The following is a 13,190-nucleotide window of genomic DNA, read 5'->3' on the forward strand; positions in this document are numbered from 1 at the left end:
CACTAAGAGAGGCCGTCATCAATCATGATCAGAATATCACCAGATACAGAGAGTCACAAAGAGATAAGTTAATGGCAGCAAATATACAGGCCCAAACCACAAGACCACCCCAACAAAAGCCCCACACCCCTGCGAAAAATCCAGATATGGAAGTCTGTTACAATTGTCATAAAAAGGGACATTTTGCAAGAGATTGTAGATCAAGAGAAAGACAACACCATAATCATAAAATCCAAGGAATCAGGGAAGTACAGGGGAAACGATTGATGATGATGAGCATCCGAGCGTTTGAGGAGGCATCAAATCAACCAAAACCTCAGGTCATTGACACGTGGAGGAAACCCAGGATTTGTTATCATTGTAGGAGAGAAGGGCATTATGCCAGCAACTGTAATAACCCACATAAAGTTAGACCCCCTAGACCAAGAAATGAGCAAAATTACGACACACACCATTATAATCAGGGATCACATAGGCAGGAAAGGTGATTATTAGGAATGGAGGCAAGCCTGAGGTAACGGTTAATAAAGTGGGAGGTCATTCACTGAAGACACAGGAATGACCAGGTGAAAAGTTGTAAATGTATTTGTGAAAAATGTTTTTCTCTCTCTCTCTATCCCCATCTCTGACTAGTAGTGGTAAGAATTCACACATTGCATATCCACTTGGTCCTTGCAGAAGTCTACCAAACCCCAGCATGACCTCCGCCGCAATGTATTTCTGCCCAGATACAGACAGTGGAGTAATGCAGGTGCTGGTGGGGAGGGACTGCTCAAGGAGACCATTAGACACATAGATATGACAGCCTAATAAGTCTGACAATGTTTTCTTAATGTTGACAATGTTTAAAAATGCTTTGTTTCTCTTTTCTTATTGGTGGTTATTGTCGAGTTATGTAATGTATATATGCACATGAATTGTTCTCTATCTCTTTTGTTTTTTTTGTTGTCTCTCTCTTCCCACTCATGTTTCCATGGTTTAAAGATGGTATGTCACCCCTCAGTTGGACCAATGGTAATGCCAGATTTTTTTTCTCCTTACAGAAAGATCGCCGGTTAGGAAGGAATATTGCATCACCAGAATGTTCGTTTGGAAAACTGAGAGACAGCACCTTTGAGAGGACAGCAGAACAAGAAGAACAACAAGACGAGAGAACTTATTATCGTAACAAGTTCTCTCCCCCTCAAACTGTTTTCTTATACCCCCTTTACAAATTTCTTCTTTTCTCCTCCTGTAAGATGGACTTGCCCCAAGAGACTGTGATATGGATTTTCCCGTTAACCATGATGTTGACCAGAGCAGTCTGTTTCGGTGAGAGTACCAGTGAGGTCGAGAAAGGGTCCAGAAAGGTCCTGATGACTGAGACGGAGGTGTAAATTTCCAATAGCAACCCAATCACCAAGCAAAGGCGAGTACCGGGCACGATCTAACAACCATGTTATCTGTAAACATTTTCTTTGAAGGATTGTTGGTTCAAAAAGAAAACTGTATCTGTAGGCTCGGTAACAATAATGCCAATCCAGTTTTAATAACCATATGGACCGGCATCCATTGAGTGACTATCACTCCTTAGTGGGTAGCGTGTTAAATGAGACAGATTGTTGGGTAGGTTCTCAAGTACCTCAGGGTCACAGCAAATCAGGGCTAGTACCATTTCCTTTAACGGTAGGGGAGGTACTTGAGCTAAGTGGTGGGAGACCGGTGGACCGGAGGTTTAACATCTCCAGCCCTCCTAGTTTGAAGCTCCACCAATACCATGTGGATAGGTCCCTCTTATGTTTTAATATCTCCAATCCCCGTAAGCCGGGAAATTGGGAAGTGTCATGGAGCAACCTTACCATGACCTTTTCACACAGAGCAGATAGAATGCCTACAGATACAGAGCTGGTACGCCACATAGCCAGTAGAGGAAAATCTTTCCGGTATCGATATACCTTAGGAAATAGGATTACTAGAGTTGGAGAGGTATCACCAGGATACTGTGCACATATCGTACAAACTGATACGTGCATTAAGCAGATGGAAGAATTAGGGTCAGGAGAGTTCACCTGGAAGGTGTGTAACATGGTAATGTCCTTCTCCGTCCCATATGTTCTCCCCGATGATGCATATTTCATATGCGGGAGAAAGGCGTACAAGTGGCTTGCCCCAAACTCTGAAGGATTGTGTTATATTGGAAAAGTATTGCCTGAAGTGATGACTGTAACACATGACAAAATGAAGGACATACACCGTGGTGCCCAAGCTCCTTATACTCACACTCATTACGAGCACCGAGTTAAAAGACAACTGCCAGGCCTGGGTTAGAGCATCCGGCCTCTGATCCTATCCATGAATCCACCGGGATTCAGGTTCTGGTAGCGTTAGATTTCACTCGCACCGCTCGAGGAGTGATGAATTATAGATACATTTCCGCACTCGCCAATTTGTTAGATAATATCACTGAAATGTATGATGACACATTCAGATACACTGGAAGAGAACTTCAAGCTTATAAAACAGAACTAGTTCAGCATAGGATGGTTCTTAATTATCTTACAGCAGTAACAGGCGGACATTGTGTTGCATTGGCAACACAGTACGGCATAAAGTGTTGCACGTATATCACAAATAGCACCGAGGATCCGGTAGAGGTCATAGACCAAAAGATGGACGATATTCTGCAATTAAAGTGGGAATTTCGTCGAAAACACAATCTCACCCTTGCTGCTGTAGGTAATGAGCTGACTGGTTGGGTGTCATGGTTGAACCCGCGAAATTGGTTCTCCGGTTTAGGAGACTGGGCTCAAGGAGTCATAATGGATGTTGAAAAGTTTCTACTATGTATCTTGGGTGTCGTTATATCGATTGGATTGATATTTAGATGCGGGCAGGCTTTAATGAGGTGCAAACAAAGTACAAAAGTGATGAGCTTGAGGAGTGAGGAAACCGTAATTAACCTGGATTTGATTTATGACCCAACGATAGAAACCAGAATGTGATGAAAATGCGATTATACGGTCCGTTTCTTTCACCTGTTTTTCTGTTTTTCTCCAAGATACAAAGACCCCCTTGGACGAGGAAGCTGACGAGACGAGATGTATACAGACAACAGACAAGCACCAAAGATGAAGTTTTGACAACCTATGATATGGACACTTGATGAACTTTGCCATGGATCCCCAGTTTCCCTAGTACTTTTAAACTCACGCTAGCCCAACATTTTCTGTAAATCTGATGGCACTGACAAAGCTATTTGCTCATGCCCAAGGAGCAATACAGCGCAAAGAAGACGACTCTCAACAGATACCGAACACAACTTCGACGACAGATGTACATTTCCCTGACATAGAATATCATTGCATTTTCCATAAGTGTTCTTCATTTTCATCTCTACAACCCTCAGGTAATAACACACATAGTATAGGGAATACAGGCACAGATATCAACAATCACATATTCCCCCATTCATGTATCATCAACTAAAATGTGCTCCCCATTTTGTTCAAAAAAAAAAAAAAAATCCGAAAAGAGCTCGGTAAAGTTTGACAGCCCATCCACAGACCTGTACCACAGGATAAGAAGGAATTCAAATGTATACTTCGCAATACCTCGAAGCTTGATTTACCACACGTACGGCACGATGATACATGACCCCCCAAACATGGACTCATACACACATGCTTCTGCTATCACACTAGGTCATACCCTCTTCACACCTACTCCACTCTTCTCCCCTACCCAACCATGGAAATGAATTAACCCCTGACATATATTTTTCTCCTTTTGAAATGTTTTAGAAGGTGGCAGTTATTATTGACTGCCAAAGGGTGGACTGTCAAAGTCAGAAAAATATCTCTATGCACGTTGCCATATTTGCACCGCACACTGGTCCGCGCTGCGCATGCGTACGCTCTCCCGTGAAGGCGCATACCCGCAATAGCGTGCACCCACGGGCGCACGGTATGCGTATTTACGGTAGAGTTTATGTAGTCGTAGCGTGCGACTCATTCGTTACACATTTTCACAATTAATGTAGTTTGTAGATCATGATCCCTTTAATGATTTCTGAAAGTTTAGTTAACATAGAACGTCCCTGAACGGAGGAATCCCTCTTTGTATGGTACGAAGGGTCTAACAGGAATCATATAGCAGTGTTTGGTACCCATCGGAAGAGTATTAAATTAGCAATATTCCGGTGTTGGTTTGGAGCGTATTAATCGCTCGTGCGAATAGTTATGGACATAAGAAGTTTATGTCCATTTCTATTATTTACACATACTCAGGTATGCGGCGGGAAACCCAGTTTCCCACCCACCTGAGCTGTTGGAAATCGTCACAGCCCACCTGTATGAATCAACCTATGACCTTTTGTTATGATGCGAAGCCGGATTCCTGTGTCCAATGGACGACAAGATTGTAGGGACCATTGGATTGCATTGTGTGTGGGGCATAAATAGGCAGGCCGACCACATCCAGCTCTCACTCTTCAACGGTTCTCATTGCTGAAAATCGGGTGCTGGATGTCCAGGCGCATGCGATCGTTTCCCCTTGTGCGTAAGTTTTCTCTCCGTAATCATTGTCTTACTGTGAGCCAATCTCTCTCTCTCTCTCTCTCTCTCTCTCTCTCTCTCTCTCTCTCTCTCTCTCTCTCTCTCTTCCTTCTCTTTCCCTCACATCTCCCCTAGACTAGTATTGAATTGTATTAGATAGTATTGTATTTTGGTTAGGAAGTCTCTGTTATATTGTAGTGTATCATTTGTACTGTTATCCCCTTTTACAAGTATATTAGATATAATACAGTTAATAGGCTTTGGACCCTAAACCAGTATCTGTGTATTTTCTATAGTGTTAAGTGTTCACTTGAGCGTCGGTGACGCTCAAGCAGCTTTGTAGTTAGTCAGGTTACACAAGGTTGCACTTACACCCTGTATCCACATTAAGTTATTCTGTGTATTTCATTGGTATAAGGTTTAAACATAAAGGTATAGCGTTGTGAGCGTCTGCGCCGCTGGTGATCTCCTCGTGGTCACGAGCGTCCGCTACGCCATAGCGAATCATTACTCTAGTCATAGCCAACAACGTGCTGTCCTGTGATCACTGGGCCGTGAGCGAACGTGACGCTTGAGCGTCTCGCCTATGGCTGAGCGATCGTTACGCAAATAGCGTACCCTTGCGGTACTTCTTAAGTAAACAGCGTACAGTGTTCTTAGACTTCATAAAGGGTTGTTTATACGACAAAGGAATTTAGAATTGTCACAATCTATATTCCCTATCACATGTACACACACACATTCACGCTAGGGTTAATTTTGTTGGGAGCCAATTAACCTACCAGTATATTTTTGGATTGTGGGAGGAAACCCACGCAAGCGCGGGGAGAATATACAAACTCCGCACAGTAAGGGTCATGGTGGGAATCAAACCCATTACCTCAGTGCTGTGAGGCAGTAATGCTAACCATTACCCCATCCGTACTGTCATATCCCAGACTGTCTACAGCTGTGTCCTAGGTGGCAGAGGCGCAGCGGGCGGACCCCAGCAGCAGCACCAGGATCACCGGCAGCATCGTGCCACGTCCCGGGTCTCACAGGGGCTCACTGACTGGGGAGCACGTCGGCTAATGGCGTTGCAGATCCCATATTCTCCGGTCACAGGGTTCTGTCCTCCTGGCTACCATGCAGTAGACAGTCAGCGGGGCCGGACACAGGGATGTAGCAGGGAGGAGGCTGGGAAAGGTCTGCAAACTTCACTTCAAGCAACAAAGTTCTGCAGAGGGGACACCGGGAGGATCGGGATGGTCCCTCCAGGCGGCACCGGGTAGATACATGGGACTGTATATGGGGCTGTGTGTTGTATATATGTGTATATTTGGCCAGATCTGTGACTCTCTGACTCTAACTCCGCCCAGTGATATACACACAGTCACAGATCTGGGCTATTATATAGGAGATAGATAGATATATATATATATATATATATATATATCTATATATATGAACCTCTTTGGTCCTGTATACATTGATTCCCTCCCCAGGTAAATCAGGAGAGCACTCGTGCACATTAACTAAATATTTACTTAATTATCTAAGAGATGAACATATTCAGCTATGTTGATCTTTAGGTAAAAGTTGATTATGATTTAAATTGTGGTTTTGATGGGGACAATTTTCCCTTTTTGCAGCACATAGTGACACTGTGCAGTGCCGCACATATAATGAATTAAAAACATGGGAGGGGGTGTGACCACACCTCCTTGATTTGGTCACCCCTCTTTCCCCAGTGCCCACACCCCGTTCAGCTCTCGGTAACAATATAGGTGATAATTTAATTGCTGGTATCAACTGAAGTGCAAAGTAGGAGGCGGAAAAGATGACAGACGGTAGATAAAATACTGGGGTATATACTTACGGTTGTCCTCGTTGACCATGCCATAGTTAACTTCATAAGCTATAATATTGCCGTTGGTCTCAGCGGATTCTGCCCAGCTCAACTGTGTAACTGTGCTTGAAATGACATTGAAAGCCAGGCGGCCTGGTTCACTTGGGACTAGAGGAGAAAAATGGAGGAACTATTTACAACTATGCCAACTGAACCTATCACAGATCATCTTATAGTGGAATATATTACGAGAGTTGGCCTCTGGTCACTAAATCCCATGCAAAAACTGTTCTTTCAGCATGTACAACAGATAATAAAGTAGACAGTACAGCGTGGCGCCAATGTTTCATAAGATAATGTTTAAAACAGCTAATTTTCGGCATCCTCACCATCCTCAAGGGTCTGGCAGGTCACTATGTCTGTATAAGGGCCCTCCTCCTGGGTGTTGTAGGCACACACTCGCATCTCATAGTCACAGTACGGATATAGGTTGACCAGCTCTGCTGAAGGCACCTTGGTGTCTACTACAGTGGCATCTGACTCAGAATCTCCTTGAATCCAGTACCGAACCTATGGCAGGATTATTTCATTTACAGATAATTAATAAAGGAACAATACAAGGATATTTCAAACAATCTTTAATCAAAGTCCATATTCTTGAGAAATAATTATTTTTAACTATCATAATACAGGCGTTTTGTAATGAAGAAATTAGCAATTTTTAAATAAAATGCTTTCATTTGGGATCCGGTCAGGATTTCAGCGGTCGCGAAACCGGCAGTCAGAACACCGACACTACTTGGAATGCCAACACTGGCATCCCGAATAGGGTCACCAGCCTGGCGCCAGAATCCCGGCCACTAGGATCCCGGGCCGCCAGGATCCCGAACGAGCATCTGCCGGACCACTGGTAAGCTGCAGGGTGTGTGGGGGGAGGTCAGGCTTAGGCTGCAGAGGTTGAAGGGTTAGGTTTAGGCTGCTAGAAGGGAGGGTTAGGATTAGGGGGCCTTCCCTTTCCTTACCCTGTCAGGATTTTGATCATTGGGATGCCGCTTTCGGTCTTCTGACCGCCGGCATTTCAATTCCAACCCCTTCATTTTACAGACCACCAAAACTTGTTGACTGATACAGCTGCCTTAGGTGGCTCACTATAGAAACACCCAAAGGAGAGTCAAAAATCAAATGGAAATGTGAGCTGAGCTTCTTGTTAAGGTTCTAGAATGTCTAGTCTGCTCCCCATCCTTTAGCTACAATGCCATAGACATTCGGAGGGGATTCCAACAAAGTCTACGGAAAATGTAGGTAATTAAGAAAGCCACATTGGGGGTCATTCCGAGTTGATCGCTCGCTGGCGTTTTTCACAGTGCAGTGATCAGGTTACTACTGCGCATGTGTATGCACCGCAATGCGCACGTGCGTCGTATGGGTACAAAGTGAATCATAGCTGGGCGATGGATTTAATGAAGAATCTATTCACACAGCCGATCACAAGGAGATTGACAGGAAGAGGGCGTTTGTGGGTGTCAACTAACTGTTTTCTGGGTTCGTTTGGAAAAACACTGGCATATCCGGGCGTTTGCAAGGCGGGTGTCTGATGTCAATTCCGGGCCTGAACAGGCTGAAGTGATCGCAAGGGCTGAGTAAGTTCAGAGCTACTCAGAAACTGCAAAAAACTTTGTCGTCCTGCTCGGCTGCACATGAGATCACACATTTGCAAAGCTAAAATATACTCCCCTGTGGGTGGTGACTATGCATTTGCATGGCTGCAAAAAGTAGCTAGCGAGCGATCAACTCAGAATGACCCCCATAGTGTATATCTGGTGCGACAATTTAATCATTGTATTGCCCAGGTCGAGACTGCATGGTGCACAGTCCATTCTCACCAGATCCAAATTCAATACAGTCTGTGTGGGGTTCAGTATATTTTATCGATGATCACAATGTCGACATGTCCAGCAAGTTGATACTAAGGAAATGCTGACATGCTAATCAGTGGTACTGCTGTTCCGGCAGTAAGTACTGCTAAGCCTGGTTCTATCCAAACCCTAAAGCAGTGGTTCTCAAACTGTGTGCTGTGACACCCTGGGGTGCCTCAGGACACTTGCAGGGGTGCACTGGGTTCGTGGTCCAGGACCAATTAAAATTATTTGTGGCCAATGTAATAGACAAAACCAGTGCTGGTGGCTGCCAATCATAACATATGTGGACAAACAGAAGCAAATCTTGTCCCTCACCACACAATTGAACCTAAGGATGACATATAAACGCGATCTACTAATGTAATATTTCTTTCTGTCCTAGGGGTGCCGTGAAAAAAATTCTGATACTCCAGGGCGCCGTGATTCAAAACAGTTTGAGAAGCACTGCCCTAAAGCTAACCCTAACACTAAACCTAATGTCGGTATTTCGCAAAATGTTGGCATTTCACTTGTGGACATTCGTGATGTGGACATTCTGAACATATCAATATTTTGCAACCCCTACATATTAGCTGTCTACATTTAAATGACGACATCGTAAATCTCAACATTATGAATGTCGACATTGTGACCGTCGACATGCAGACCTCATTCTGTCTAGGTAGAAGTTTATGTCGGCAGATGACCTTCAATGACATGTGCAAGGTCTTCTGCTGACACAAAAGCTATCAGTATCATTTACAGTCAAATCTGCACGGTTCTACTATCATTTTGATCAATATCTGTGTGATCAGAACCAGGCACTTTGGACTTCCATATGTCACCAAATTGTAGTCTGTCCTGAGACACACACAGGATTGTATTATGAAAATGGTCAGTCAGTGGTAATATCTTATTTTCTAATATAATGTGTTGTCTTGTATTCTCTTTACCTTGATTATTGTAACATAAATTTCCAATTTACCACACACTATAATCTTGAGGTTCTTGATGCCAGTGCTCCCTTTTATTTCCTTGCCATTGTGTCCACTGGTTTCTCTCTCATTTTTTGGTATAAACTAGATTATACTTGCCTATTCTCCTGGAATGGCTCACAAAAATCCTGGCAACCCGGAAAAGAAGGCACGTCTCCCGGAACTGGTCAGTCACCCACACATACACTTCCTATCGTCCGCCAACTCGCTGTGCGAAAGTGGGTGAGGCCATGATGTGCCATCATAGGCCCGCTCCCCGCTTTACAATGCACTAACATGGGCATTATATAACGAGGTGCGGGGCTGCGATTACGCGGGTGTGCCTCCACGCCCCCCGCACTGCCCACCTATACTGATACCCACCTTCCTGTTGAGCAGGGTGTAGCCAGAAAGTCAGCAAGTATGAAAAAGATAGTATTACCCCCTGTCATTATGGCTCATATTTTCTACTTATATAACCCTTGACAGATCAGCCCCATTAATTCATCTTTTGCTGATCCCAGTAGGGATGACCACTCATGTCTATGGAACGTGATATGTTATTGTTAGCACATGATTGTGCACTATGATGTCTGTCCCTGAACGCACCAAGGGGGGGGTTTAGAGCTGATGCACATCTACAGTCAGATTCTCTGACATGCGGGGGGACGCGTTTGAATAAGACTGGCTCATATAATGTTATTTTAAGGTGATTAATGCAGCTCTTCCAACGTTGGCTTATCATACAAATACCGGTCCACCAAGATTTGCTTACTTTGTACCCAGCAATTTTTCCCGGTGGAGGCATCCAGTTGGCGCGGATTTTCCTAGCGCTAACAGCCTGGGCACTTAGGTTCGCAGGAGCAGCTATCTTCCCACGTGGTGACTGGAGAGACTGCGTTGGCATCGTCTTCTGCACAACTTCTGCAGGGTTAAATCACATAAGGGGACAAAGTATTAAAAAAACTAACTACTGTCACTGAAGGTGATAAACCACAAAAGAACAGAAGTTCAAAGACCCAGAGCAAATCATGCATCTACTTTCACTGTATTACATGTAATAAATTGATTAAAGTTAATTTCTGATTGATTGATTGATTGATTGATTGATTGATTGATTGCTAGGCATATTTGTACTCCCTTAATTAATAAATCTTTTAGGTTTTTCATAGAACTGTAAACAGTTGTTCAAGTTTCAGAATAGCTCACCTGCACTGTCATCAATAGTGATGGTACACTGTGGGTACTTGCCAATTTTGGCACCATACTTTGGATTGCTCAGCTCCAACCGGAATTGTTTGACCTGCCGGTTTCCCAGCAATGTATCCACCTCTGATCGGCCGAGTAGCGGAACCAAGATTTCTGACTGAGTTTCATCCGCTTGGAATGTGACCTCACCCTCTGAGAATGCATAATCCTAAAACAAAACAAAAAATATAAAAAAAAGGATTATACAGGAGTTAACTGGGGACAATTACAGGGACTGTACCAACATCTAATGTAACAGAAATTCTATATTTTCACTCTGCATTAAAGTGGAAATGTAAATTGACAAAAACTATTTGTTGAAGAACTGCATTATCCCACAAAAGACCCTAGGGCAGCTGTTCCCAAACGTTTTTGAATCACGGAGCCCTAGAGTATCAGAATGTTTTCACGGCACCCCTAGGCCAAAAGTTTCTTATTGAGAATTTTAGAAAACAATAAGTAATTTATGTTTATATGTCATCCTTAGTTTCTTTAGTGTGGATCCTTAGTTTCTTTAGTGTGGATCCTTAGTTTCTTTAGTGTGGATCCTTAGTTTCTTTAGTGTGGATCCTTAGTTTCTTTAGTGTGGATCCTTAGTTTCTTTAGTGTGGATCCTTAGTTTCTTTAGTGTGGATCCTTAGTTTCTTTAGTGTGTTGCGGGACAATATTTGCTTCTGTTTGTCCTCATGTTATATAATTGGTAGCCACCAGCACTGGTTTTGTCTATTACTTTGACCAGAAATAGTTTGAATTGGTCCTGGACCACCAATCCAAGGCACCCCTGATAGTGTCCTGAGGCACCCCAGGGTGGCTAGGCACACAGTTTGGGAACCACTGCCCTAGGGTAATCTTATCTGCATCATCTCATCAACATGCTGCAAAGTAATCAAATCACAGATTTGCGCACAATTAGAGATTCAGGGGTCTATTTACTAAGCCTTGGATGGAGATAAATCCGACGGAGATAAAGTCCCAGCCAATCAGCTACTAACTGCCATGTCACAGGCTGGGTTTGAAAAATGACAGTTAGGAGCCGATTGGCTGGAACTTTATCTCCGTCGTATTTATCTCCATCCAAGGCTTAGTAAATAGACCCCTCAGTTCTCCATTAGTGCTGTGCCCACCTTCCCCTCGCGAGCAGTCAGATCCTGTGATCGGTAGGCGACTTGTGACTTGCCACTCTGCAGAATCTCACGTGACAGCGGAACACGGGCCATTTGGTCCAGGCGGCTGTATGTGTACGCTGGCTTCACAAAGGTCACAATACTTTTAGCTGCAATAGAGAGTTGTCATGAAGATTAATAGTAATTAGAGATCATTCCAGGGACCATGTTAAATGATTTCTGGCATATAATAGGCTATTATAATTATAATTAATTTGCATTCATTTACAGAAAAACATATATCCAGGTCTGCCGTGCATACTGTATATAATAATGTCATAACTCCCACCTTGCTCTTTGATGATGGTAATGTTAACATTTTTTCGTCCCAGGCGGGCAATTCCTGTAGGAACATCTAGAGCTTCCACTAGCAGCTGCTTTTCATCATCATCCTCTGGCCTGATGAAGAGTGGAACTCGAACATCCACTAGTTCCACGCCTTCCTGGAACTCCACCAGCCCATGGGCATCTACAATAGACACAGAGTGATCACATAGATGGGGAAGTGTAATGACAAAGTTTAGGCTGCAGTTAAAGAGCCTTCGTATATTTATGAAAATTGATTTTGACTGATTTTGTGTTTTTCCACCGATTTTTGGCTGATTTTGCAAATCAGAGATTTACTAAAGGAATATATCAAACAAACACTGGTCAAGATCGGGCTTTGAAAAAATAAATAAATAAATAATAAAAATGTATGTTTTAAAGGGGGGTTTACATGCAAATCAGAGATTTACTAACAGTCAATCTGTAAAATTGATTATAAAAATCGACCAAACAATAGACTAATAAACTTCTAAAACACATTCAATTGCCTAAACCTTCATTATGATGCCTATGAAAGAAGGGATGACGGACGCTATGCCAATGTTTTTGCAATTGAGCAATTATTGTTAAATTACGCATGTGTATGCTTTGCACTGCGCATATGCCAAAGTCTAATAGCGCTAACCATCACGTAGAGTGATTGACAGGCACCATTTTTGAGCACTGAACGCTGTCCTGTAGCGGCCGTGTTTGGGCGTCTCTGTTCAGGCTGCCATGCTGCTTGCCATTGATTTACTTAAGCTGATGATTATGGAAGAACCAGGGTGTGCACTGTGAATGTGTACGCAGTCACTCTGCCTTTGAGGTGGCTCTGGTGAGCGTCTCTGTTCTTTTCAGCGCTGCTGGTCTTTTTGCATAATTTCGCACATCTTCAGCATGCACAATCACAGCTGCGATCGCCATAGCATCTCTCAATGGCTCAGGGGGCACTGCGCAGGCATCCAATTATCGGGGATGTACACAAACCATCGCAGGCATCCTACCATCAGAGATATATGCAATCTATCGCAGGCATCCTACAAGCGGCGATGCATGCAAACCAGAAATAGAGGAACCACAGCAGCTTCTTGCATGTTGCATGTTTTGTCAAATAGAAAATCAGCAGGAAGTGGTAGTCGATCATTGACTGATTTATTTATTTATTTGCATATTTGCAGTCGATTTTGAATGGAACTGACAAAAAACTCACTCACTTTAGACTTAAAAAAAATAAAAAAAAA

At 43.4% G+C, this 13,190-nt stretch overlaps 1 protein-coding gene across 3 annotated transcripts in view; it reads right to left on the bottom strand.

Moving 5' to 3' along the window:
* The window catches only part of ITGB4 (integrin subunit beta 4), a 131,136-nt gene that overhangs the window by 55,443 nt on the left and 62,503 nt on the right, over positions 1–13,190 (bottom strand). For all 3 annotated transcript variants that reach the window (XM_063960593.1, XM_063960591.1, XM_063960592.1), the window contains exons 25-30: positions 11,933–12,112; positions 11,605–11,753; positions 10,442–10,649; positions 10,008–10,156; positions 6,750–6,930; positions 6,391–6,528 (exon numbers count right to left, since the gene is read on the bottom strand). In XM_063960593.1, coding sequence (XP_063816663.1) covers positions 6,391–6,528; positions 6,750–6,930; positions 10,008–10,156; positions 10,442–10,649; positions 11,605–11,753; positions 11,933–12,112 — 1,005 coding nt within the window. The remainder of the gene's footprint in view (positions 1–6,390; positions 6,529–6,749; positions 6,931–10,007; positions 10,157–10,441; positions 10,650–11,604; positions 11,754–11,932; positions 12,113–13,190) is intronic.

The sequence above is a fragment of the Pseudophryne corroboree genome, chromosome 3 (assembly GCF_028390025.1).
Source record: "Pseudophryne corroboree isolate aPseCor3 chromosome 3, aPseCor3.hap2, whole genome shotgun sequence".
Taxonomy (NCBI): Eukaryota; Metazoa; Chordata; class Amphibia; order Anura; family Myobatrachidae; genus Pseudophryne; species Pseudophryne corroboree.